Genomic DNA, 27,414 nt, shown 5'->3' with positions numbered 1-27,414 from the left:
TGAGTATTCAGTTAATGCTTACATAAATTTCTTTTTGATATGTAGTATTTTATTAACCATTTTTTCTCCATGTTTTTAGAGTTGAGACATATCGGAACACAAATTTCAAGTGATTCATACGGAAGCATAGATAAAAGTGAGTATATTGCAACTTTTGTTTTAGTATTGTGTATTACTCTTAGTGGGTTGTGAGGCTGTGTTTTGCTCCTACATATAATTGTGAAAGTGCCAGGGCTTAGTAGATGTTTCGTTTTAGTAGAAGTCATGTATTATTGTGTCTTCGTTAGATCCATATATAATCAGCTTATTGTCTTATAAAATAATACAGTGAATAAAAGAGTCAAAAATCAATATTGTTTGGGATAGGAAAACTAGTTGGAGATATAATATCTGCTCTTTTCGATTAATGAATACAGATTTTCTCTCTGGATTATAATTTATTAAATTAATTTATTAAATTTCCTAGGTACCAATTATATAAGAAAATGTTAAAGTCAGGCAGGAAAACTGTAGAGTTCAAGCCTTATAGTATATTATATAGTAAAGCCCTATAGTATAGACAGAAAAGTTTAGGGAAGGCCCACAATTACAAAGAAAAGTGGTGGTCATGGAACAAGGGAATGTAATACAAATGTGGACACACTGCGTTACTTAGTGCTGCGTCTCATAGGTGAGAAGCATAACTCTAGAGGTGAGAAATGAGAATTTTCACTTCAGTCCTTCCATTTGTTGTGTGACTCTGCCATTTACTTTCCGTTTTTGTATTTTTATTTTCCTTTTAAAAATGGAAATAGGAATTTGAATTTCTGCTCTACCTCAGAGGTTTTTTGTGGGGATGCATTTAAAATGTTTAATTAGTAAATAATGGTATTTCATCTCACTAATGTGTAATTTTTTTCTCCAAGTGGAAATGATTAAAAACATTTAAATTGTGTGCAGGTATGTGGTGTCTCTTAGAAGTCACCTTTACCTTTTTTTCTTTAATTTTTTAAAAAATTCATAGTACAAGTTCATGTTTTCCTTGGTGTAAGGCTTTAACAGTTCCCGCCTTTCAGCTCCCTGGGCATTGATTGCTCACCTACCACTATCACTAGATATGATTCCATGAGCTTTTGACTAGATTCTTGTTCTCTTGTGTATGGAAAATGAGACTTTTAAGTAATAATTATTGCTGAAAGGAATAGAAGACTTGACAACATTCGCTTTCCTGTTCAGTAGTCAGCGGTTGAATGGAATTATCTTCGTGTTTGGACTGACGGATTTGTTACAATTCAGCTCTTCCCAAGCCTTACTGTTCAAAGCAGAAGCCTTCTGTCCTCTTTCTGTCGCTGCCCTATCCCTGCGTTCTGTTGTATTTGTTTCAAATAACTTACTACTCTCTCAAGTAAAATTGTCTTACATTTTGTTTCTATCTACCCTCTTAATCAGGGCAGGGATAGTGTCTGTTGTATATTTTACTTTTCCCAAATACATACAGTTTTTGGGAATCTGCTGGTTATTTAGCTGTGGACCTTGATGGGTTTATCCTTACTTCTTAAGTGTATTGTTAACACTAATACTTGACTTACGGAAAAGATTTGCAAAGTAAGCACCAGAGTATTAGATTGACTTCACTTTATAAAAAAAGGCTGGCTGAGTGCCACTTTGCCTTTCTTTTCTTTCAAATTCCAACAAAAATTTTCGACCAGACAAAAAAAAAAAAAACCAGAAACAGCAGCAGCTCCTGGATAGTTACAAAGATTACCATCAGTAGAAGAAATGAGGAAGATGCACAGCAGATAGTATCAATTTGTGATGAAACCCGCAATTGCAGAGAAAATAGCAGCTCTCACCAAGTAAGTTTTCATTGCAGAAGCTGCGAGTTTTCCCAAATCAGAGGTGGCAGGGAGTGGGAGAAGGAGCAGGACATTAGCATTTTGCCAGGTAATTGATTAAAGGGTGAAAAGAATGCCACCCTTCTGGTTTTCAAAAATTGTTTCTGGCCTTTACTCATGAACTGTGGCGCCAGTTTAGTTTTCTAAAGTTTTAGCTATGACATTGGAGCTCCTCAGAGTGGGTGTGGATATCACAAAATTGGGTAATTATGGCTGCTTTAAGGGCTAGCTCCTCCTATTCCCAGAAAATAAGGTGTTTATATACTCCATGTAAACCCTCACAACTGCATCCACTTTCCACTGCTTCCTCTGCAAGGCGGGGTCCCACAGATTTATGAAATGAGAATCTACATTTACTGCGAAAGGAATAGCGCTAAAAATGTAGGCTGAAGAAATATACTTTGTCTGCCAAAGATGTTCTGCCTAAACGCTTATCTAAAACTTAGAGAAAAAGCAGTGAGAAAAAAGAGAAAAGCAACAGATGCGAGAAGACTGAGAGAAACTCTTTAGTTACGAATGAGAAGGAAATGCTGAAAACTGATTGCATTTCCTTTAGAGAAAGTCTAAGAACATGTCCATAGGCTGCTGCTATGAAATTGAACCAGCTGTGGATCTTGAAAATTAAAAATCCAATTGCATAAATAAAATAAACCCAGTAGAAAGGTGGAAATACTGGATGGACAAATAAAATATCAATTAAGTTGATCCTAGAGACTGAATCCTAGGCAGTTGAGAACATCGTACAAAGGGACAAACAAATGAAAGATACTAGAGAAAATAACAAGATTTGGAGGACAAAGCCAGATGTCTCAATATGCATCTGCTAGGACTTCTCAGAGGGGAGAACAGAACCATAAGGAGAGAAGGTGATCAAGACATGACAGAAGGAAACTTTCCTGAGCAGAAAACAAATGGAATATTCATATTCATAGGGGCCACTAAGTGTTGAGCATGATTTTTGTATGCAGTCTCCATCTCTGACACTTTCATAAGAAATACCTAAAATTAGATGAAACTGACTGAATATTAGAGGGATGGATAAAAATTTTCCAAGCAATGCTGACATTAAAGCAGTCATATAAGGCAAAAATAATAATAAAAGCTTAGAAATGAATTTACATGATTGAAATGTTCATTAAAAGTATAGTTTGCCAAGAAGATACCACTAGTATGTACCTAAGAGTGTGAAACGATGTCAAGCAATACTCTTGGAAATCTAGGGGGACTGGCCACATCTATTTTTGTCATGAGAGACTTCAATATGTTTTTTAGAAAGAGAGAGCAAAAGCAGACAAGGGATGGAATTGGAATCACAGTTCCAAATGGATAATTTATATACAACTCTTTGTAAACCACACACCTGGAGTTCGTTAAAATACTTTTCAAACATGTATAAAAGTTGACTAGTAAGTAAACAACAAAAAATACCGACAATATAATATGGGCTTTTAATAAAAATCCCCCTCCCCCTGCAAAAACAAAACCTGCAAAACTTACCTAGTAACTCAACTCACATAAACACACACAAAAAAACCTCTCTTGGGTAACAGAGAAGACAAGAACTGAAATACTAAACTGTTCTGAAAGTAAACAGTAGGGCAATCCTTCACTGTTCAAAGGAATCTGTTATGGCCTTACGTGATACATTGTCACTTTAGAAAATAAATACAGAGAATGAACTGTTTAAATGAAGGAAAAAAATGATGAAAATGCAAACTTAATGAAATAGGATACAAAGCAATTGATTTAGTAGAATTAAATCTGATAGCTGGTTCTTTGTAATGCTGATGAAACCGACATCTCTTTGGTAAACTTTGATTAAACAAACAAAAAAATAGCAGCACCAGGATTGAGAAAGCATTAAAACTACAGTAGAGAAATGTTTTAATTCACAAGTTCATATTCAGATGTGAAAATATAAGTAGAATGGTCCATTTTCTAGGAAAACATGCTCAAATTGATTCAGAACAATTGCTGCAAACTTAAAATAACCAGGAAGAAATTTTTAAGAATAGTTAAAGATCTAACAGCATAATAAATCCAGATAGTTTATAGATGAGCTTTGTAAACATTAATTGAAAAACTAGTGTCTCTATTATTAATTTTTTTGTTTCAGAACTTAGAAAATAAGGAATGTTTCCATTTTATTCTCTTAGGCTAGCATAATGCTGTACCAAAAGCAAATAGCATGCACACATATTCTCAAGACTCAGGACTCTTCTGTTGTTAGTATAGCTGCAAAAATACTAAGTAAAATTTTAAGAAATTAAATCCACACAGAATTTAGAGTACAGACAAATTATGCTTGAAGATTTATCTCAGGAATACTACATCTGGGTCAGAGAATGTTGGGATCATCTCAATTCAGCACCTAGTCCCAATTTCAAAAAATTGATGAGGTACTAGAAAAAAAAATTTAACTTGAGAAAGGTGGAACATTCAAAGTATAGTTATTACTGTCAAAAACAAGGCAAGCATGCTTTTTGTTAGTTCCATTTTTTTTTTCTTTGTACTGGAGGCCTGAACCAGTGCAACAGAATAAATGCAGAAGAGTGGGAGCTGTGAATACTAATAAAGGAAAGTAGAAATTGCCATTATTTCAGATGATATTACTAATGTAGAGAATTCAAAAGACTCAACTACAGTTGGAATTAGAAGTAATAGAGCTTGGTAAAGTGCTGGCATATACAATGAGCATATACATTGTTCCGTTATTAATCTGTTAGAAAAGGAATGGAATAAGAACAACCCATTCTCAAGTGGTACCTGAACCAGCAGATGTCTAAGAAAAGACCTGAAATCAGTATACAGTGTTTCTGAGGAAAACTGAAACTTTCCTTAAAAGCATTAAGGAAGACCTGAGTACATAAACATTATGTTCCTGGATGAGAAGATACAAAGTATAAAGATGTAAAATTTCCCCAAATATATTTATAAATATACAGAAACATTCAAAGTCCCATAGAGGTTTTCTATGGAAGAGGACAAGCAGATGGTTTATAGGGAAGAGTGTATGTTCAGAAGAGTACAGTTTTTCAAAAGGAAAAAACAGAATAAGGACTATGCTCTAACGGATATTCGGTAGCCTCCCCTGATTAAAGAAGTGTGATATGGATACAGAAGATGACAAAGCAATGAAGTAGGAAAGAAATTTCATAAACGAATATGTAAATCCTTAAATATTCATACATGCCTTAGAGTTTGATAAAGGAAGAATTTTAAAGGATTAGAGGAAGTTGTGCAATTCACTAAGTATAAAGTTAACGCTGAAGATTTTTTTTCTGCTTTGTTTAGGAGTAGAGTGCTTTCATTTATTTTTTTGGGTCAGATTAGCAGTTGGAATGCTCAGTTAGAAAAGGCATAGCTCTGGATGATAGCCTCCATAAGAATGGAAAAGTAACTTTTTTTCTTTTTTTTTAAGGTTCCTTGTTTGCTGCTTTGGGTATACGTAATAAGCAGGGATCCTGGTCAGGTCATTTAAGCAAAGGGGATTACAGTGTTTGGAAGCAGGCTTTTGGGTAGGTTATATCACAATGTAGATAAGCTATTCGATGACAGAATTTTGGAACTGAAAAATGGATGTAGCTCACACACAGTGGCAATCAGAAGGTGGTTTTGGCTCAGGAGAGTTGGCAGTGTCCAGCCTTTCACACTTACTTGAGCTGTCCTCCACAGTTGTCCTTTCTGTGGACTTCATTTTTTGTGTCCCCTTTCTGTGGACTTCATTTTTTGGAGCGAGCAGTGTGCCAGCTTAAGTAGAGCTAATCTCTTACAAAATCTGTGATTCCCTGAGACATTTTGGTTTTTAAAGGTTGGTCTTTAAGCTTCTCTTGAACTGTATTAAATATTTCACTAATTTCAGTAAATGCTTAAGGTTAATTAAAAAACTTAAGTTCAAGGAAACTCTAATAGAACTTTTAAGGTGGCCTGAGAGTTACATACACTTAAGCTACTTTTAGTTGAATTTTAATTAGTATGGGTTGTCTTTTTTATGCACATTTCACCACAAGCTATTCATAATTATATTTTCATAAACGCTTTTTGCTTTAGAAGGTTTTGAAATTTCTATTAATGTAGAAAAGCTTTAAAACCAGAGTATAATATTCTTAATGTTACATGTATCGCATTAGGGCTGTCTTAGTTACAGCATCCCTTGGCCTTTCAATTTGAATTACTGGTTCTTAACTATTTTAGGAATTTACATCTCTTTGAAAATGTATAAAAATTCCAAAGGTTTTACTTTCCTTATAAAAGTATGTGCTTCTCTGTCTGCTTGTGTGTGTGATGATCGGTTTCTATTCATATGTTCATACACACACATTTCCCATACCGTCTCCCCTCAAGTCCATTGATGGATTATCTGTAATCCTTGAACTCCCCAGGTTAATTACAGCATGGTGAAGTCTAATGACTTTTCTGATAACCTCTTATAACTGAGGGATGCTTCTCTACTCCTTATAGAATACATAGAGCCCAGATCCCTTATCAGTTATTAACTGTGTTTCCTTCCCCCATCTCAAAGCAGTCTCTGGTGAAAATATGTGGGCCCAAGATTCATTTGTCCCATGCATACATAAAGGGGTAATAAAACCCTTTAACAACAAGTACACATGGTCTTTTGAATCCCTTGTCTCTGCCACCAAATTTATTAAAAATAAGCAAACAAATGTACCTTCAGCCTTCAATTTTTAGCTAAAGTATTGCAGACCTTTTTATCAATAACTGTATTGTGCACAGTAGTTGAGTTTGGGGAAGATGTTTAAGTTACCTAATTTTCTAAGTCCCTAATAAACCCTGTTTTCACAGAAGTATGATTTGGTCTTATGTACGGTGAGCCAAATGACGTGACTTTAATGCTTTACTGTGTTTCACAGGAAAAGTAAAACTGCTTCTGAAGGAACTCTGGCTCTGTGTAAACACAACACACAGACTACCTGGTGAAGGCAGCAGATGTATCCCAGGTGAGAGAGAAGCTTACAGAAATGGATTTCATATGTGAAAGTAGAGAGGTTTACCATAGGCATTGCAGCCGTTAGTTTTTAATGGCTCCTGATTCTAACATTGAAAGAATGAAATAAACACGAATGAGTACTTTTTATTATACAAAACTCATTTCCCTTCAGTGTGAATTTTAATCCCAGTGAATACATTTAGCTTTCATCAGAGAACCTTCAAAAACATTAGAAGGTCGAGTAGCAGAGGCATACTGGCAGGTGGAGAGGGGAGACTTGAAGGATGCACAGTTTCTTCAGAATCATTTCGTGAATTTGATCAATCCGTGAGCACTTTAGCTTCATTTATTTTTAATGTAGTTTATCAGTTCCTTTGGTTGAACATCTTGATTTTCAGAGTATCATGGAGGCATTCTAGCTCATTCACAGTTATAGTCGATTTAGCTATCCTGAGTGGAAGGGGAGAAGATACCTGTCTTGTATAAGACAAAAGTGCTACTTATTTAGCTTTTTGTCATTTTACTAATTTCTTATGATTAGCTGCTGTAAATTCATGGGTCACTGAGGTTCTTAGTCTATGGAAACCTGCACCTTATTTTCCTCTCAGGCTTCTAAAGACAGTTTCCTTGGAAAAAAACGTTAAGGGACAAGTTACTGATTCTTACTTATGGTGGACTCAGAACTTGTCGAGTGTACAGAGGCATATGGGGTTTCGTTAAGTAGATGTTTCCCTCAGTTCACCTACTAGGTATCCACTGGTATTAACCACATGGTGCCCGCAACTCCTAAATTAGTCCCCTCAGTTTATAATTTATCAATTCATCTGTTTAGGCAGAAGCAACCGGGGGATGCTTTTTGGCTTTCTGTATCAATCAGCATTCTATTTTAAGCATTTGATTTTATGTTGTCAAGCTGTTATTAAAAGAGCTATTTTTCATTTCATAATCTAATGTTTGTATTTAAAAATACGCTTTTGAGGGGTAAATATATTATGTTAATTTTTCCAAAGTAGAAGGGAAAACATGGCATCTTTGGAATCTTCTTATACCATAAGACATATTCTTTTGTTTTAGCTTTTTATTTTCATAAGAGGATGGTTACAAAAGTAGTTTAGAGAATCCCCATGGATCCCTTAGCAGATTGCAGGATTTTTAGCATTTTCAGTTACCAGTGATCAAAACCAGGACATTTGGTACAACTTTATTAACTAAACTGTGAATTTCACAGTTTTCCCCAGGGATCCTCCTTTCCTTCCAGGATGCCGTACAGGAAGCCTTCAGTAGTCATCTTGCTTTCACCTCGTTCAGTCCAAAAGTTCCTGTTTTGTTTTTGTTTTTGTTTTTTTTAAATCTCTCTTGTCTTTTACACTTTGGGAGAATATTATTTTGTAGAAAACCCATTGCTTTGGCTTATCTGATGTTTTCTCATGTTATACTGAGGTTGTGTAAATAATTTAAGGCAAGAGCGTCACAGTGGTGATGTTTCTCTTTGCTCAGGGAGTTGTTCTAGGGATAGGTGATATGGATATGTATTATCACTGGGCTCTAACCTTGATCACTTGGTTAAGGTGGTATCTGCAGGTTTTTATGTTGTAAAGTTACTCTTTTTTTCCTAATGAATCAACTTGAGAAAGGTTCTTTAACATTGTACAAATATTCTGTTTCTTTCCGATTGTCACCTGCTGATTTTAGCCTCCAGCAGTGGATCTTGCCTGCTATAATTGCTGCTTTATTCAGTGCTATCCTTTTAGCTTTGGTGGGAGCTTCTTTAGATTGGCTTCTGGGCCCTTCATAAATACTCCATTTTTTTTTTTTAGTTGTTTACTTCTGGTACCGCAAGATATTTCAATCTCGGATTTTCCCTCCCCAGCCCTATAATCAACCGCTTATCCAAGGAGCCCTGGATCCTCTATAAAAGTTATTTTTAAAGCTTGCAAATATAATAAATGGTTATGGAATCAAATGTTTTTGTTAATAATTAGTACCACTGAAGTTCACGAAAATCAAGACCCTGAAAGGATTAGGTTTTTATAGGAACTTTGCTGTTGCATTATCATACTGAGTATTCATAGACCTCATCAGATCTCTCAGAGAGCATTGTACAGATATGGACATGGGTAGGCTTGATATTAGTTGATTTCAAATCACTTTTTGGACAGAAAATAGTGTTCTTTATCAACCTATGGGCACAAAGTTATTTCTCTGCCACATTCTGCTGTTTGTACAGGAAGATTCATCCAGAGACCGAGTGAGCCAGCAAGGCCCGTTTTCATGAACGTGGATGTCTTTCCAGCTGTGTCAGCCATCCACCCACCAGTCCGTCTCACCTGTCTGTCTCACTTTTCTTACTGCAAGACTAGCATACTTGTATGAAATGTATTGATTTTCTAGGATAATGTTTAGAAGGCAGCTGGTTGCCTTTTAAAAAATGTTTCTGCTTACTTGGAATTAGTATTTCAAGCATTTTGAACTGTTGTAATAAGGTGTGCTTTTTTGTTTTGTTTTGTTTTTAAGTTTTCTTGATACTGTAAATACCTGATACCTATTTTTGTTCCCCGACACAGAAAAACCTGCCAAAGCAATCACCAGCTCCAGAGTGCCTGGGGAAGATGGTACGCTACCTCCAACACAAGGCAGCCCTCTCAGGACCTCAAATGTGCAGACATGCCTCACAAAACTGTCCATGGAGATAAAGGAGGACTTTTTATGTCAAAATGTGGAAAAACAGAGCTCCAGTGGAACAAATTGTAGTTCTGACCATGTTTCTAATGAGAATGGAAATCTTGAGGTTTTAGTACAAAGTCATCATGACAGTGGCAGCACTGAATTTGTTGACCATGATCATTTTTTTGATGACGATCTTCAAGCTGCAATTGACTTCTTCAAACTTCCCCCTCCTCTTCTGTCACCAGTGCCCTCACCCCCTCCGATGGCATCACCACACCCGAGTTCCTTACCTTCTTCATTTGCACCTGTGAGTTTTGCTCTCTGAGTTTGAATTACCAAGTGGGTACATTGTCTATCCTAATATGTCGTTGATGCTCAAAGGATTTAGTGATATTCTTGCAAAGACCATTCATTTTAGCCAATTTTGTTAGGGGGTAACATGAGGATTTTAAAAAGCATGCCACTACCCTTTGGATCAACATATATAATATGATTTTTTTCACTTTGTATTAGGGTTGCATTTTTGTTAGTCTTTCTCCACAACCAAATTACAAGTTTTCTATAGGAAGACTGTGTCTTAATTGTTTTTATCTATTGATGTGAAATAACTGAATTAAAGACATATTTGTATATATGGAGTTATATAGTGATAGGAAAATCCATGTATACAGCATCCATGCCCCTTAACCTAGTGTAGCCGAGTTCTCTACCTTTATTTGATGAATTCATCATCTTCTTGTGTGTTTGCTGAATGGTTTATAGTAGTTTCTTAGGAAGTTAGTGTTTATGAAGCAGATATATATATATTTTGGCTTAAGGAGCAGATACATGTTTTGCTCCTGGAATCAATTTCTTTCTTTACGAAAACACCATGTGTACCTGTTATGTTCCAGGGACCAGGCTAGACACTGGGTGTGCAGAGGTGACAAAAGATGCCATTGCCTCTTAGTGGGATTCATTGTGTGGAGGTGGGAGCAGTAAAGGAGCAAACAGATGCATTGCTGTGTAGAGCCCTGCAGTGGTGGAAAACACGCTCCTCAGGAGGATAAAGAAAAGCAGCTCAGTCCTGAATGGAAGCCGGGGCAGGTCGGGGGCAGGCAGGATTCTTCTGAAGATTCGGTCCCCACACTGAGTTTTAAGGAGTGAGTGGGGGTGCTTCAGGTGGAGGAGCTGTTCTCACAACAGTGCAGAAGCAAGGGTGAGCTCTTTGTGTGGCAGATTCATGCAGGTGAGACTGGGAAAGGCCATGTGCATCCTCCCAAGGAGTTCCCACTTTATCCTGAAGGGGGAAATCGTTGATGAATCCAAAGACGTAAACTGAAAGATAGGTAGTTATTTGAAAGTTTCATTTCAGTATGAATGAGTAGGAAGTGGGGGGATAGTCAGAAAATAGACAAGACCACAGGCAAGGTAGTGGCTTAATAAGCAGCTCAAGTAAATTTTTTTTTTTTTTTGAGACAGAGTCTCACTGTGTTGCCCAGACTGGAGCACAGTGGCGCGATCTTGGCTCACTGCAAGCTCCGCCTCCCAGGTTCACACCATTCTCCTGCCTCAGCCTCCCAAGTAGCTGGGACTACAGGCGCCTGCCACCATGCCCAGCTAGTTTTTTTGTATTTTCAGTAGAGATGTGGTTTCATGGTGTTAGCCAGGATGGTCTCGATCTCCTGACCTTGTGATCCGCCTACCTCAGCCTCCCATAGTGCTGGGAGTACAGGCGTGAGCCACTGCGCCCAGCTGCAGCTCACTTAATTCTTGATACCTGAACCTAAGTTGTGGCATTGGTGTTAAAGAGGTGGGAACTGGTTTGAAAAATGTTATGAGGTCAGATGAGCAGCATTTGGTGACATTTTAAATGTGGCAGTTAGGGGAGATGGAGGAGTCCAAGATATTGAAAAACAGCAAATATAAGAATAGACCTTGTTTGGGAGAATAATGTATAGAACGTTAGATATGAGGTATGCATATACACAAGCGAGGTACTGTAGGCAGGCTGTGGTGGTGCACAGACGTTCAGGACCTGCCAGCGTTTGAGTGCAGCGGAAGTCATGCAGCTGTGATATCATCCAGTAAGAGTGTAGAGGAGGAGAAGATGGACTCCCAGTCAGGACCTTGGGGAGCCGTCCCTATGTAAGTGACAAGTAGAAGAAGTTTGAGGAAAGGAGATTGAAAACAAGGGCAGAATAGACGAAATCCAGGAGATGGTGGTACTCTGGAGTTCAAAAGAGGAAAGAATTCTTTCAGTAGGAGCAAGTTGATGTCAGCAGCTGTTAATCTTCACCAGTCCACTGTTCTCTAACAGAATAGAGACAAGGTGGTTGATGGTGTCAGCGCAAGCCAAGTGGGCCACATGCTCTAGGCAGTTAACTCAGGAGGGGACCAGTTGGGGGTCAGGAAAAGGTTCTGGAGCAGAGGTGTCCAGAGAACGGGCTGGGAGGGAGAGAGCGTTGTAAGGGTAGCACAGGTGTGGTTGATGACATCAGTCAGACTGCAGCACTCCGTGAGGACATGTTGGGGAGGAGATATGTGGTGGGAGATACCCACAAGACAACGCCCCTCCCCCCCTGCACAAGGCTGTACCGGGCACAAGTCAGATACACCAGAGGGAGAAGAAATAGAGCGCTATGAAGCCAGAGACCAGCAACCTGGGTCAGAGCCTTTGTTACTAGATGATGGGGAAGTAACAGTGTACAAGTAGGAATGTTCGAAAGTTAAAGAGAAGAAACATAACCCTGTGTAGAGTGGGGTGTGGCGCTTGGAAGCATGTCTGTTATTGGGGGAGGTGTCTCTGTGGGTTGCTGGGCACCCTTAAGGAGAGAGCAGAACAGTGTTGGACCAAAGCTGGAGAACTCCCCACTCACCACAGAGATTCCAGGCTCTAGCCTGCCCCTGCTGAAATGTGATTATAAAGATTCTTCAGGAAACATGTACTTTTAAAAAATAATGCATGTAATTGATAGTCATGTTAATCTTTTGAATTAGTGTTTGACAAGTAAATTCATATTTTTTAAGGAAACCTTCTTTGGAGAGTATGCAGATTCCAGCGATAATGACTCAGTCCAGCTTAGAAATTCTGCTGAGTCCGTTTCAGAAGATGATACAGCTGAATCACAGAATTATTTTGGCTCATTGAGAAAAAATAAAGGAAGTGGTACATGGGAGGAAAAGCCCAAATCACATGAAGCTATCCAAGCTCTGAATACATGGGAAGTAAATAAAGTGACAACTGCTGGACTTGAGACTTTCACAGCAACACTGAGAGAATCTTCTGCCACACACTCCTTAGTTGGTGAAAAACACTGGACCACAGCATCTCGATCCATGAGTGATAGAAAAAGAGACATTTTACACGAGACAAAGACACAAATGGAGGTTAGGGAAATGGATAAGTCAGTGCAAACTGAGAAGACCGTTCATAAACTCACTCGAGGTCTGTGCATTGAGAGATTGTCTGCCAGCCCTGCACAAGAGAAGGAAGCTACCCCTAGGAAGTCCGAGTTGTGTTCTTCTCACCTTGGCAAAAGGCCATTAAATGAACTCATGGAATCTGAAGGAAAAACCCCATTGTCCAAAATGATAGGATCACCCAAATCAGAGTTTACTAAGTGGACACGAATTAATGAAATCACTTCTGAACCAGACTGTATCACAGTTTCTGGCCATTTTCATGGACTATCTAGAGAATTAGAAAAGGAAAAAGAAGATACACAAGGGTTCTCTTTAGGAGAATCACCTGAATCAGAAGATGACGACTCAGGTGATGCAATGGATGTAGCAGGGCTTGACTTTGAAACCAGTTTTTCCTCGTCTTCTACCTTGGTAGCATTGTCTGTTGGCAGTAATCCCCAGTCGTCTTCTAGGTTAGACTGTGGTAATGATCCAGATATTACTACTAAAGTTTTCTCTACTGAACCGCCTCATTCAGAACATAAATTACAAACTAAAACTTTAAACACATTACATCTGCAGTCTGAGCCACCGGAGTGTTCTATAGGAAGAAACACCTTGGAGAATAGCCTGCGTGCCTTGAGCCCTGAATTGGGAGCATCTAATTTTAATGATCAGAAGAGCAGTGGTATAGAATATGCAAAAGTAGTAAAAGACTTAACCAAAATACATTCACTTCCTCGGTCAGTATTTATGAAAGCTACAAAAGATGGGCAATGTGAAAGTCAAGATCCAAGAATTGAGCTCACACTAAATAAGCCAGATTTCACATCATTAATAGGTTCTCAGGCTGCCTTGATCAAGAGTGGTTTGGGTTTTGTTAAAAGTACTTCATGGCACCATAGTGATTTATTAAGGAAAGGTGGCGAAGAAAGTCTGAGAGCTAAATCAGAACATGAACAAAAGACTAGCCAGTTACAAAAGGCAGTGCCATCCCTACAAAATAGAGGACCAACACCCAAGCCTAATCTTAAAGAGAATAACAATCCTGTAGAATTCAAGACCACTGCATCGGTGTTACCTAATCAAGTATCAGTTATCACAAAACAGACAAGAACTGAAAAGGTTCAGAGTGCCAAATTGGAACACTTGAGGCCACATAGGAACGAGCCTACCTTAGTAACAGAAAATAATGGCAACAAAACTGGTATGTCAACTATAGCAGAATGTGCTGGGGAAGGAGATGATACAACACAAAATATCAGGGAGGTGGCTGCTGTGAAAAGCATTTCACCAGAAGTTTCTGCCTCTAGGAGAAAATTAGATTTCAATTGTGCAGGTGGTTCTTCACCAGTAGAAAATTCTGATTGTTCCACAAATAGCAGAGTATCTTTCTCTTCTGAAAACGTCCTTGTCCAAAACCAAGACATTGTGAGAGAAGCTGCAGTGCAGGGAGATAGGCAAAAGCAAAGGCAGCCTCAGGCCACAGATCTGGACTCCAGTGGGACAGATGGCAGTGAGGTGCTTCCAGCCACAGAAGTGACCATGTCAGGAGGTTTTTCTGTTGAAAAAACCAGCTGTGGAGACACAGGGAGATCTGGTGGTGAGGCCCTGGCTGTTGTAAATGATTCTACTGGCACATCACAAAATGCTAATGGACTTTGGAAGTTGAAATCTACGACTCCCGGTGGTGCTTTGCTTGAATGTTTTGGCACTGCAGACACTACTGTTTCTTCAGCATTTTGCCGAAAAGAAGGAGAGACACAGGATACCTCCCAAAGTAGCCTGCCTGGTACCTTACATTGTTACACAGGCATTCGAGAAGGGGGAGACGACACTGAGGTAGAGGAGAGTGAGGCATTTAGCTGCAGTGAGGGGAGCGAACAGCAAGATGCTCCTGATGACTCGCAGAAAAATTCAGGAGATACAGATGCTGGTGTAGCTGAGGTGAGACCTTCCTTAGAGGTAGGTTATTTGACGTCAGCTCTGCAAGATTTTAACATAAGTACTTTTTCTGAGCTAGATAGACTTTCCACATCAGAGGTTGTGATGTTTCTTGAGAGCTGTCAATTAGGGGATTATAGTTCAGGGGACTCTGTTTCTGAATGTTCTAGTAAAGGAACCCTAAATAAAGAAATGAACAAAGAATTAAAGCCAAGTGAAATAGCAGGAGAAAAATACAGAAAGCAACCCTGTGAGGAGGAAACACTTGGAACCTGTGAAGAGTGGATTGAATCAGAGGAAGATGATTATTTGTTAAAAAATACAAGTCAGCTCACTCAGTGTTCTTTGGAAACTCTGTCTGAGGTTCTGACCAAGATTAGGCAAGAACTTCAAACAAATGCTGAAGATTGCAATGGTAAAGACACTGGCAGTTTATTGCTCTTAAATATAAATAACAACATGACCACTGAGAATTTAAGAGAGAAAAGTCCATTTCGGGAAACAACTGGCTCCTCATCACATGCTTCAGAGCCAGCCCCACAAACAGCTGCCTTGGACACTGAGGGCAGCTCTCCCATCGGCGGTAGGCCTCAGAATGAAAACACTGAGACCAGACCAGAGGCCAGTTCAGATGCAGGCGGGCAAACCGATGGTGGGAAAGAAGTCCTGCCAGAACCTGTGGAGCCATCAGCCTTGTGCTCTGACTCTGTAACAGAGCCATCGACAGAGCAAAGTTCTAATTGCGAGGCCGAAACAACATTTCAGTGTCAGATAGCAACAGTGACCTCAGAAGTTATAAATGTACTTATAAATAAGGATCAGAATCTAGTCATTGAAAAGGGGGACAACTGGACAATTATCAGCGGCGTAGCTGTCCTGCCACATGTGGACCAGGTCACACTGTGTGACTTTCCTGGAGACATCCCTATTTCTCAGGCTCAAGGAGAGCTGGAAGCCGGTTGCATCCCAGTGACTTCTGCTGAGAAGTCCCCAGAAGCCAGTCACACTGGCCCCGCATTACAGGAGGTTCCATGTGGCAATAATCTTTCATGTCCCCAAGAGGATGTTTCAAGCACTGGTCAGAGCACCAACTTTGATAAAAGTCGTTTGCGAAATAGACCCGTTAAGCCTAGTATATGGATTAGTTCTCAAATATATGATCAAAACTTTGAGACTCAGATTGTTGCGTCTGATCACACATATTATAACTCAAAACTAGAGCCATCTGGCAAAAATAAGAATCGATCAAAGATTTCAAACAAAGATCAGTCAAACAAACCAGTAAAAACTTCAGCATCAAGCAGAGTTGAAACTCATCAGAGTGAAGTTGCTCAGTCATTTTCAGGGGAAAAAGCTAATACAAAAACTCAAAGAAGCCAAACTCAGACCATTTTAGCAAATGCTGATACATCCACTCCTACAGATTGCTCTCCTGACACTCTGAGTAAAATACGGCAAGAGGTGGGGCCTCCTTTGCCACCTCTGCTTGCTCCTCTGATAGCTACACCTCCAAGGACTTCACAGCCACTGTCTCCACTGATATCGAGTTCTAGTCCTTCCTCACCAACCTCTCCCGTCGGCCAGATTTCTCCCTTATGTGAAACCCCAGTGCCTCCTGTCATGTCTCCATGGCCAGAGGACCCGAGACGTGCCTCTCCTCCAGATCCTTCTCCATCTCCATCTGCTGTGTCAGCCAGTGAGAGGGTAGTGTCGTCTCCTCTGCAGTTCTGTGCGGCCACACCGAAGCACGCACTTCCTGTGCCTGGCCGACTCCCACCCTGTGCATCTGGCCATGCTGCTGTGGGAGGGCCTCAGGAGAATTCTGTGAAAATCCTTGACACCATGTACCCAGAGTTATCTGCCAGGGCCCGGACCCTCAACATCCTCAAAGGGAATATTCAACTCACACGAGGTCCATCTGCTGACTGTAAGAATTTACCAGGACCTGCCAGTGCTATGATAGGATTCAAAACTATCACTTCAGCAGCAACTGCTTTTGTCAAAACTGGGAGCAGCTCTGGTGGTGACTGTAACCAAGACAAGTCAAGAGATTTGGGGACTCAGCAGGATTCAGGTGGGAAAAGAACATTGTCAGCGTCTACACTGAGAAGTGCTAAAAGACTGCGCCTGGACACTGGGTCCCCAGAACCAGAAACCAGGGGAGTCACTGCAGAAGGAATCCACAAGAACCTCCCAGGGAACCTCCCTCCAGCTGAAATTGCAACAACAGATGCGGAAAGAAGTTGTTCTAGTCCAGCCATCAGTGCAGTTTCACAGTTGCCTTTAAACCCGAAAGAAACTGTGGAGTCCCATGATAAAGCCATAGCTAATGCCCTGAAGAAAATTGCAGAGTTTTCTTTTGATCTGTTACCTGTCATTCGTAGTCATGTATATGTGGGAAATATCTCCAAAAAGCCTGTAATGAGAGATCAAGAGAAAGAAGTTGTTTATGAATTTAGCACAACAAAAAAGGTATGTGGCTGCTCTTTTCTGAGTGCATTAAGGACTACATGTCCTCAAAGACAGATGCTGTTTACTGTCAGCAAAATGTGTAGATGACCATGGACAAAGGTTTTACTGCAAGGATGAGAGTTATCCATGTAAACATTATGATTACTTTATTTCTAGCCAGCATTTTACAAATTTAAAATACGATAAAAGATTGGAGATTTGGTCATTTCTCTTCATCAAATTACTTAACATTTTTTTTTAAAGTATCTGTCGGGACTAAAATTGCATATATCCACTTGATCCTGGCATGTTTAGAGGCTTAAAATTATTTTCTTCAAAGCTTCAACTTATCACATAATTTTTCTTTTCCTTGAGTGTTTGTTACAAATCAAACAGGAACAAATGCTTAGTGTCAAGAGAGGGAAAAAAGGGATGGTTTAAATTTAAATATGTAGTTTATTAGGACTTTTATAGTTCTATATTTTCTAAATATCCACTGGAACCTTGCATGGATGACTTCTAGTGCTAGATGGATCACACTTAGTGCTTATCTGCATTTACTTGGAGTTATTTTGGCATAAATATTTATTTTTTTAGATTGCTTACTTGCAGAAAGCATAAGGAGCTCTGTAAGTCACTTTGAAAGGAAATGAATGCATATATCAAATTATTTAATGCTCCTCTTAGGACAAAAAATGTTACTTAGTATTTTAAATTTAAACAGTATGTAGAGTAAATTAGAGTTTAGAAAACAAGAATGACAGTAAAATTATATACTATATTTCATGCAGTCACATACACAGATTACATAAGGCAAAACCCAAGAAATTATGATTTATTTGACTAGAGGTAGTGACAGTGTGCAGCTAGGTCTTTTGAGACTTGCATTCTGGCATCTGTAGCATTACCAACCGTAGGAAACAGACAGGTGTGGGGATCTCTTCAATGTCCCCGACCTCGATTCTCGTGACTTACATGCTAGGTAAGTTCTTACCAGTTATTACTGTGCTCTACCTTCTGATGTAGTGCAAGTTTTATTTTTTCAATAGATACTTAAGTTTTGTAACTTTTAGATAATCTTTGGTAGGCTAAAGATAAATATGAGTGTACATTGCCATTTTAATTTTTTTTTCAATCCAGCATTTAGCAGAGTGCTTGCTTCACTCTATTCTCTCAGAACTAAAAATTCAGAAGATATCTATGGACCACAATTACATTCATGCCCTCTGCAGGGTGTATGTGGGTATTTGTCGGCAACTTGGAGACTTGGAAAGAGCTCGCTTGTTTTGCTACAGCCTACTTAAAGAAGGTATGCTTAGATTGTGACAATTTTGTATTGAAAATATATGATTGCCTTTTTCCCTTATACTGGAGTCTATATTTTCAGCTCTGTGATTACTGTGTGTCTTTTAAAATACTGTTATGTTTTGTCCATTGAATAGCTTTAGCTATACCCAGCTGCACCTGGTCTTTAGTAGGGCTTACTTATATCAGCACATATATTTCCACTTATAAATAAATGAGTATTTCTCATTACTGTGTATTTGTTCTGTGCCCTGGGCAGCTGCTTTAGAATTAGATATAGTTGCTGTAAAATGTGGGAGGGATACTTTAAGTGACAAGCCAAACTGCTGTACCACTAGGTGGAAAGGGTAGCAACTTTAAGATGGAATTGATGAAAAGAAGTAGATGACAGAAAGCTGAAAGGAGATGGTGATATGAGGGTTGTCCTGTAATTCTCTTTTCTCTTTACTGTTTCTTCCATCCCTACTAGTGGATCAGATTGGAAATCATTCTTTGCTGTATGAAATCATCAGTATTTTTAAATCAGATGATATACATATGAAACCTAATACCATATCAGTCTTATCTCAGTGTTAAACATTTACAGTCTCTGACTACCATGTTTATGGGGCTTATCAATCAGGATAATTGAGTATATCCATCACTTTTACTGTTGTGAATGAAGCTGCTAAGTGTTTCATTCACCCACTTCATTTCTTTGTTTACTTTTTCAGTCATTTATTCAACAAATCATTATGGAGTGAATGTTAGGATTTCTGTGGTGATTACATTCATATGGAGGTACAGTTGTCCAGGGGGACTGACAGGCCATTGTCACATCACAAAAACACACATGAAGTTCAGCAGTTGGCGGGTGGTGGGACGGAACAGGGTGTGGGCTCGGCCAAGACCACAATGGATTTCTTATTCTTCCTCAACCACAACAGGCCCATTCGTAGCTCTAGCTTTTGTGCTGACAGTTTTCTTGCTCTGTTTCCCTCAACTCTTGTGTTTCACTCCATTTTCACATACCTTCCTAGTCATCCTGGATCCCTTATTTTTCTTTATTTGCCTTCATGGCACTTAACCACTTCTTAAAGATTAAATATTTTGTTTGCTGTCTCTCTGCTCCTCTAGCTTGTATACTCTGTAAGGAGATAATTTATTTGTCTTGTTTCTACTCTGAAGTGTCACCAGATAAACATAGGATTCAGAAATTAACAGATCAAGTTTAGTGCAGTGAGTTTATGCTTTGAGCTACCTATTCTTAGGTGTGTCAGTGATAGATAAAGCAGGACAAAGAAAACTAAAAAGATGTGATTGTACAGCAAACAGGATAAAAATCTTTACTTTGGAAGGCTCTTGACAGCTTCTTATGAAATTAAAACATTCATTTATCCTGTGGCCCAGAAATTCTACTCATAGGCACTTATGCAGCAGAAACACAGAGTTAGATCATTACATCATTACATAAACTAGCACACGGATATAACATCTTGACTCATAGGAGCCCATAACTGGAAACAAATGTCCATCAGCCAGTGAATGGAAAACATTTTGATATATCAAGCAAGCAATTAAATACTACTTGGCTATACAAAGGAATAGACTACCAATGTATGCATCAACATGGATGAATGTTGAGACCAACATGCTGAGTAGGGAAGCCGGACAGAAGAGAGTGCATACTACACAAATCCATTAATAAATATTTGAGAAAAGGCAAACTAATGTAGAGTGACAATAGATCATGACTTCTCTGTATCTGGGGTGAGTTGATTCACTGCAGAACACGAGAACGAGAGAACTTTTGGGATGATGGTATTGACTGTTGTGGTGGTTTCGTGGATTTAATCATTTGTCAAAATTCATTGAACTTTAAAAGAGTGTATTCTATTGTCTGTAGACTACACTTCAATTAATTTTTTAAAAAGAGACAAAGTCAGAATGTAGGAGAAAGTGTTTACAACAAAAGAATTGTCACCTAGAATTTATTTAAAAAATTCTTCAAATCAGAAGCTTTATGTGTTCAATGAGTAAGTGTAATGCATAAAAACCTATGTAATATAATGCAAAACCTATGTAATGCATAAAAATTGCCTATAATGACACATACCAAATGGAATAATTCTGAGAACAAGGAAGTTGGAGAATGGATTTTTCTTTTTTTTTTTTGAGACGGAGTTTCACTCTGTCACCCAGACTGGGGTGCAGTGGCGGGATCTCGGCTCACTGCAAGCTCCACCTCCCGGGTTCACGCCATTCTCCTGCCTCAGCCTCCCGAGTAGCGGGACTACAGGCGCCCACCACCACCCCTGGCTAATTTTTTGTATTTTTAGTAGAGACGGGGTTTCACCATGTTAGCCAGGATGGTCTTGATCTCCTGTCCTCCAGGAGATCTCCCCGCCTCGGCCTCCCAAAGTGCTGGGATTACAGGCGTGAGCCACCGCGCCCAGCCGAGAACGGATTTTTGAAATGACTGTGACTGGAGCCTCATCTGGGCTCCCCATTTACAGCTTCCTCCATTGCAGGATGCCTTGCAAGGCACCAGTGAAATTAATACAATATATTCTTAATTTGCTATTTATTCACTTGATCATACATAAAAGATTTATTGTATTTTATTTCTCATAGATTTTCCAGAGTCTGAAAAATTAACTTTGTTTATTGCAAACATGTGGCATGATATATTTCTCTCTCAATCGGTGATTAATAAAGCAATGCAGTTAGTTGCCAGGCAACGTGCTAAAGGAGAGGTTCTGAACTGCTTGAGAGCTTTTCTTAATTGGGAAAAGGTGAGCTTTATTTCTATTTCTTACAGTACCTTACTTTTAGATATTATATAGATGTTACTATTTTGTTGTGTATTTAGTTTTATATTAGTTCATAGGCATTTTCTTCTTTCTAAATCTTTTAAAATTTAATCAGTTTAACCTAAGCTTATTCATTTTGTTCATTAAGTATGCATGAGACATTCAAGGAAGAATTGTAGACCAAAGGATTGTGTTAATTAACAGTTTGTTTTGTACACTAATTTGTGACTGATGAAACCCACACGTAGGTATATATGTTTAAAAGTCTCAGAGAAGCTACAGAATGATTCAGTTCTTCAGTAGATACTTAGGTAAAACAAAATTATGTATTTCAGTTTTTTCCTATTAGGACTTTTAAAAATCTAATATGCTTTATTTTTCTTTCTAGTTGATGGAATTTGTTTTTGTGCTAACTACTTTGTTCCCGTGTTATCTTTTATTATTTTTAGTTATTGATACGTTAAAGTAAGTGTGTCTAGATGGGTATTCTTTCCTCATTTTATTTCATTCGTTCATTTTATCTAATGAGAATCTAACTACCAGTAGCAGACTTCAAGAAGAGGTACTGAAGCCAGGGATAATGATTATTAAATTTTATTTTGTTTTTAATGAGCATGTATTTCCTCTACTAAAAACTCCCCTTGGTTTATGTGTGGAGCAGAATTTTATATGCTGTTTTGCCTTTTTTTATTATTACTTTTGAAGTTAGTATTTGTTAGGCTTTTATTTTTTATAAAACGGAAAGAGCTTTTGGTGGTCAAAAGTTAGGTAAATATTAAAAAGCAAGTTTGTAATGATCTCTTCATCAATCTATCTAGACACAACAGAGTACATTCATGTGAGGTATTGTCATAAATTCTAGTCTGTCATTTTGTGTCAGGAGAGACATCCCGCCTCCTACCGATGGATACCAGCAACCACATATATATCTGCTCCAGAGGGTTACTAGCCTCTGGAGAGTTACCTGCTTCTGGAAGGTTACCTGCCTCCAGAGAATTACCTGCTTCGAGGGTTACTGCCTTCAGAGGATTACCTGTTCGCAGAGAGTTACCTGCCTCCAGAGTTACCTGTTCCCAGAGGGTTACCTGCCTCCAGAGTTACCTGTTCCCAGAGAGTTACCTGTCTCCAGAGTTACCTGTTCGCAGAGAGTTACCTGCCTCCAGAGTTACCTGTTCCCAGAGGGTTACCTGCCTCCAGAGTTACCTGTTCCCAGAGAGTTACCTGTCTCCAGAGTTACCTGTTCCCAGAGGGTTACCTGCCTCCAGAGTTACCTGTTCCCAGAGAGTTACTTGCCTCCAGAGTTACCTGTTCCCAGAGGGTTACCTGCCTCCAGGGGGTTACCTGTTCCTAGAGAGTTACCTGTTTCTGGAGAGTACTTGCCTCTAGAGGGTTACCTGCCTTCAGAATGTTATCTGCCCAGGCTGCTCCTGCTGTCACTTGGTCTTTCCGCTTGCACACTAGAGCCCATCTCCTTTCACCTGTTCGGAATTAAGCAGGGTATGGTTAAAAAGACATTACTTATGAAGAACATACCATTTTAGTAAATGTATTTGCTAAGTATTGTGTCAAATAAAAATACATAGTCAAAGCTTTAAGAAAGGGAGAAATACTTGGGGCATAAAACCCCATTATATTAGAGGATTTTCAAATGCTTGCTTACAGAATTAAACATCTAGTAAACAAAAATGAGGACATAGTACAATTCATTAATTTAAAAGTAAATGTGGGCCGGGCACGGTGGCTCAAGCCTGTAATCCCAGCACTTTGGGAGGCCGAGACGGGTGGATCACAAGGTCAGGAGATCGAGACCATCCTGGCTAACCCGGTGAAACCCCGTGTCTACTAAAAAATACAAAAAAAAAACTAGCCGGGCGAGGTGGCGGGCGCCTGTAGTCCCAGCTACTCGGGAGGCTGAGGCAGGAGAATGGCGTGAACCCGGGAGGCGGAGCTTGCAGTGAGCTGAGATCCGGCCACTGCACTCCAGCCTGGGTGACAGAGCGAGACCCCGTCTCAAAAAAAAAAAAAAAGTAAATGTGTATGAAGAATATTTTTTATATATCTGTGACACATTTACACGAATGATGAATTGACCACATGAAAACATTAGTTTCTAAAAAGTAAAGATTTCACACTCAAAATTCCCTGGTAATAATTCAGTAAAATTTAACAGAAAAAAATTTCAAAATATTTACATTTACTTTGAAATTGAGACATACATTTGTAGACAATCTGGGAACAAATAAAATACGAAAAGTAAAATCACAGTCTTAAAAGTCAATGAAAAAGTAGAATCAAAGATCTCTAGCTTTTTTGGAAAACATGTACTCATTAAAGTATCTTAAATGTCTTAGTTGTTTAGCAGAAAATAAATGAACTTAACTGCTACTCATCTTCAACATTAGAAATATAATAAGGGAACCAGAGAAAAAGAATAAATTTTAGGAGATAGTAGTAATGAAGTGGAAAAGAAACAGACACACATAGAAGATAAAAATACTGCTTTTTAGCTGACAATGCAGATCAGCAGAAACAGAAAAGAACAGAAATAGTGAAGATTTGAAATGGGAAAGTGGACACATAGGACACAGAATGAGAAGACGACTATCTGCAGTAGATTTGGAAACGGTGATTTCCTAGCAAAATACAAATGATCAAAATTGGCTTTGGGGTAGAAAACTTGAAAAGACTGGTTGAAAAGATAAAACTTTTCTGTACAAAGACATGTATAGATTCCACCTGAGTTTTAATCTAATCTTTAAAGAACCAAGTAACTGTAATCTATTTTAAGCATGAGGAAAAACTGAAAGCCTTCTGTTCATTTCTAATAATAAAACCCAATTTAAAATGCTATAAGAAGGAAAAAGCCAGTTTTTAGTGAGTCACTTAGATGTAAGAAGTGTCACTAAACAGGAGATTTCAGTAATGTATTCAAAGAATAATACTTTATAACTAAATAGAGTTTATCCTGATAAAACAAGGAGAATTCAGAATCAGAAAATCAATACATTACTAAATTAAAGAAGAAACCCCCATGGGATTATTCCTAGACTAGGAAATAGAAGGCAACTTATTAAATATAATACTGCTAGTTAACAAAGTAGTATTATCTTCAGTGTAAATTTTGAAATTATTTCAGTTTTTAAAATCATGAGTTAGCGATTCCTGCTGTAACCATGGTGGGAAGTATTTCCCTGTGTTGGGTTCTTCAAGGTGGTTCCTCCTGCAAGTTTTTCTGGTGCAGTTGATAAAATCTTTAAGGATGCTCTATGTGTAGAAGTGACTTCTTGGTTTAAATTACTGCTGAATTTTAAAGTTGTAACTTTATAAACCTTTTTAAAAAACCTTTAAACTCATGAGTCTTGTTTCATTTATAAATCAATTAATTGTTAACAAAGTAAGAATGTGTTCACTTTGGCCATTGATTAATGTTAGTTAACTCATGTATTTAACAGATTAACATTTCCTAAATTATCTTATTTACAAATATCAGTACATTAATTATCTTAAAACTTTAAACATATTCATAAACTTAAGATATATTCTTCAAAAACACTTAAAGTAGGCCTTCAAATCTAATAAGCATAATCTTCCTAAGCACTTAAGCAACTCTTGAATATAAAAAGTCAAATTGAGAATGTAGAATGTGAGTTGTAATAAATATTCAAACAATGTTTACAAACTTAATTACATTCTGTTAAACATGTCTAATTAAAATTATGATTCTAATACCAAATACTTCCAATTACAGCCACACCTGAAACACAGGAGATTCTCAGCACTTTTACGGAGCATGTATTGTATACATGCCGATCATCCCATGTTCACAATTACTGCAAAATGTAAAATGGATACTCAAAAAAGTGAATATATGGATTTGATTTCTTTCATGTCAAAATTTATTTTTGCATCTCCTCAGGTTGCAAAGTCACTGATTTTTCTCAGTGGGAAATATTTACCATTCTGGCTGAGTTTTGGTTATCAGGTATATTACTTTGAACCATGATTTGGCTATGGATTATCTTACAGAAACCTTGAGACTTAGACCCTTTCAGGATACAGGTTCTGAAAGGTTCACTTATTGAGTCCTTCTAGTAATAAAGCAAATTTCCAAGCCCAAGCCTTTTCTTGTATTACGTATATTGAGTATTATATGTGTATTGTTTTTATAATAAAACTCTCAAGCAGTGCTGGTGGAAACATGAAAAAGCATGACTACTTTGCAAAATCGTTGGGCACCTTCTTATAAAAGTTAAACCATTTCTTAGCCAAAGGCCCAGGAGTTCCACTCTTAGGTATTTTCAAGAGAAGTGAAATTTACATCCTCACAAAAGCTTGTACATGAATATTCATAGCAACATTAACAGTAGTCAAAAGTGAATTGATTAATATATCCATATAATTGGTTACTATTCAGCAGTAAAAAGTGTTCAAACTATCTTTCATGTAGCACTATGGATAAATATCACAACACATTATACACAGGTGTGAAAAAAGCCAGAAGTAAGAATCCGTTACTGTCTGATTCAGTTTTATGAATTTCTTGAAAAGGCAGACTGATACTCAATGTCAGAAAAATAATAGAATTTAAATAATTTTTAGAGGTTTATTTTTGAAATTATAACTAGCTTCCTAACTTTAATTCTCTTGAGTTGATGAAACTGTGCATTCCTATCTGGATTACAGGTAAGCTCTTTTCTGCCTGATTGTATCCTGCATCCTGCCTATATAGCTTTTTAATCTGGCTCATCCAACTCCTGTTGTGTCATCATTCTATGACTAAGATAAACATGATAAAACTGTTTTGAAAAGCTGTTTCTGATTAAATGATTAGTCATCGAATGCTTATTATAGTCTTTTAGATAACTAAGGTAAGATGCATTATATTTGAAACTCCGGATTTTATTTTATTTCTTTTCATTTGCTAGAATGCCCCGGTAGATGTTGGCTTCATGGTTTCTAAGCTGCTTTTGACCATACAGTTATGTCCAAAAACAGAATTTCAATCTAGTGAAAAATTTGGTGAAGACCTAAGTGATAACACTTGGGAATACATATTTGCCATTGATCTGCTCTGCTGCCATCAGAAATGGATCTGGACACATGATAACATCATAAGGTTAGTTATTTTACTAACTTAAATAAAGATGTGTTATTGTGAGGTTGAGTTGTTGAATGCTGAATTGTGGTTTGAATAATTTTTGTTGTTTAAGCATGTAAGGCAGAGGAAACATTTACAAATGACGCTGCTTTTATTTTGTAAGAGTTAATAAAACTACCCTTAAGATACCTTCATCATGGCCGGGCATGGTGGCTCATGCCTGTAATCCCAGCCTTTTGGGAGGCCGAGGTGGGTGGATTTCGAGGTCAGGAGATCGAGACCATCCTGGCTAACATGGTGAAACCCCGTCTCTACTAAAAATACCAAAAATTAGCCGGACGTGGTGGCAGGTGCCTGTAGTCCCAGCTACTTGGGAGGCTGAGGCAGGAGAATGGCGTGAACCCTGGAGGTGGAGCTTGCAGTGAACCGAGATTGCGCCACTGCACTCCAACCTGGGCGAGAGAGCAAGACTCCGTCTCAAAAAATAAAAGAAGCTACCTTTATCACGATCACATTTTCTTGCTTTATTTTCCTTTAGTACCTGTCACTACTTTTTGTTCAATTCTGCTGTTATCATCTCTCCCCAATAGAAATGACTCTGGAGGGGCAGAGGGTGGCCTTGTTTGGCTCGTGGCGTATCCCCAGCACGTGGAACAATGCCCACACAAGGGGAGCACCTGGCCAATGTATGTTGAATGGAATTATCATTATCGTAACATACAGATACTCACAAAACCTAAAGGGAAGAGAAATATTCAGAATTATAAATTAGCAGCTCCTCCCACCTGGGAGAAAATTAAGCTCCCAGGCATTCATTATATGTAGTAAATTAACTTTTCTCTGTGCATTTATAATTCTGGCAATAGCTTTGTACCATCTCTGGGAGAATGGAGAAAATTGTCACTCAAATAATTTTTCTGTAGGTCTTAATTTTCTTGTGGAACCCTG

General features: G+C 38.3%; 1 protein-coding gene and 1 long non-coding RNA gene across 7 annotated transcripts in view; one reads left to right on the top strand and one right to left on the bottom strand.

The window, feature by feature from the left end:
• The window catches only part of ICE1 (interactor of little elongation complex ELL subunit 1), a 73,204-nt gene that overhangs the window by 30,609 nt on the left and 15,181 nt on the right, over positions 1-27,414 (top strand). The window contains exons 10-16 of the mRNA XM_050795512.1: positions 80-136; positions 6,749-6,835; positions 9,390-9,799; positions 12,502-17,292; positions 18,412-18,580; positions 21,190-21,350; positions 26,294-26,484. Of these exons, the coding sequence (XP_050651469.1) occupies positions 80-136; positions 6,749-6,835; positions 9,390-9,799; positions 12,502-17,292; positions 18,412-18,580; positions 21,190-21,350; positions 26,294-26,484 (5,866 nt within the window). The remainder of the gene's footprint in view (positions 1-79; positions 137-6,748; positions 6,836-9,389; positions 9,800-12,501; positions 17,293-18,411; positions 18,581-21,189; positions 21,351-26,293; positions 26,485-27,414) is intronic.
• LOC126957505 (uncharacterized) lies at positions 22,393-22,830 on the bottom strand. 6 transcript variants are annotated; one of them, XR_007726798.1, is made up of 4 exons: positions 22,674-22,823; positions 22,606-22,639; positions 22,522-22,571; positions 22,393-22,487 (listed from the first exon to the last, which is right to left on the bottom strand). It is a non-coding gene; the product is annotated as an uncharacterized LOC126957505 (long non-coding RNA). The 6 variants fall into 6 exon arrangements; XR_007726800.1 differs by having other exon boundaries at positions 22,522-22,639; positions 22,674-22,830; XR_007726802.1 differs by having other exon boundaries at positions 22,522-22,623; positions 22,692-22,829.

The sequence above is a fragment of the Macaca thibetana genome, chromosome 6 (genome assembly GCF_024542745.1).
Source record: "Macaca thibetana thibetana isolate TM-01 chromosome 6, ASM2454274v1, whole genome shotgun sequence".
NCBI classification, from domain to species: Eukaryota; Metazoa; Chordata; class Mammalia; order Primates; family Cercopithecidae; genus Macaca; species Macaca thibetana.
The sequence above is the reverse complement of the archived record's forward strand: the minus strand, read 5'-3'. Positions and strand labels throughout refer to the sequence as shown.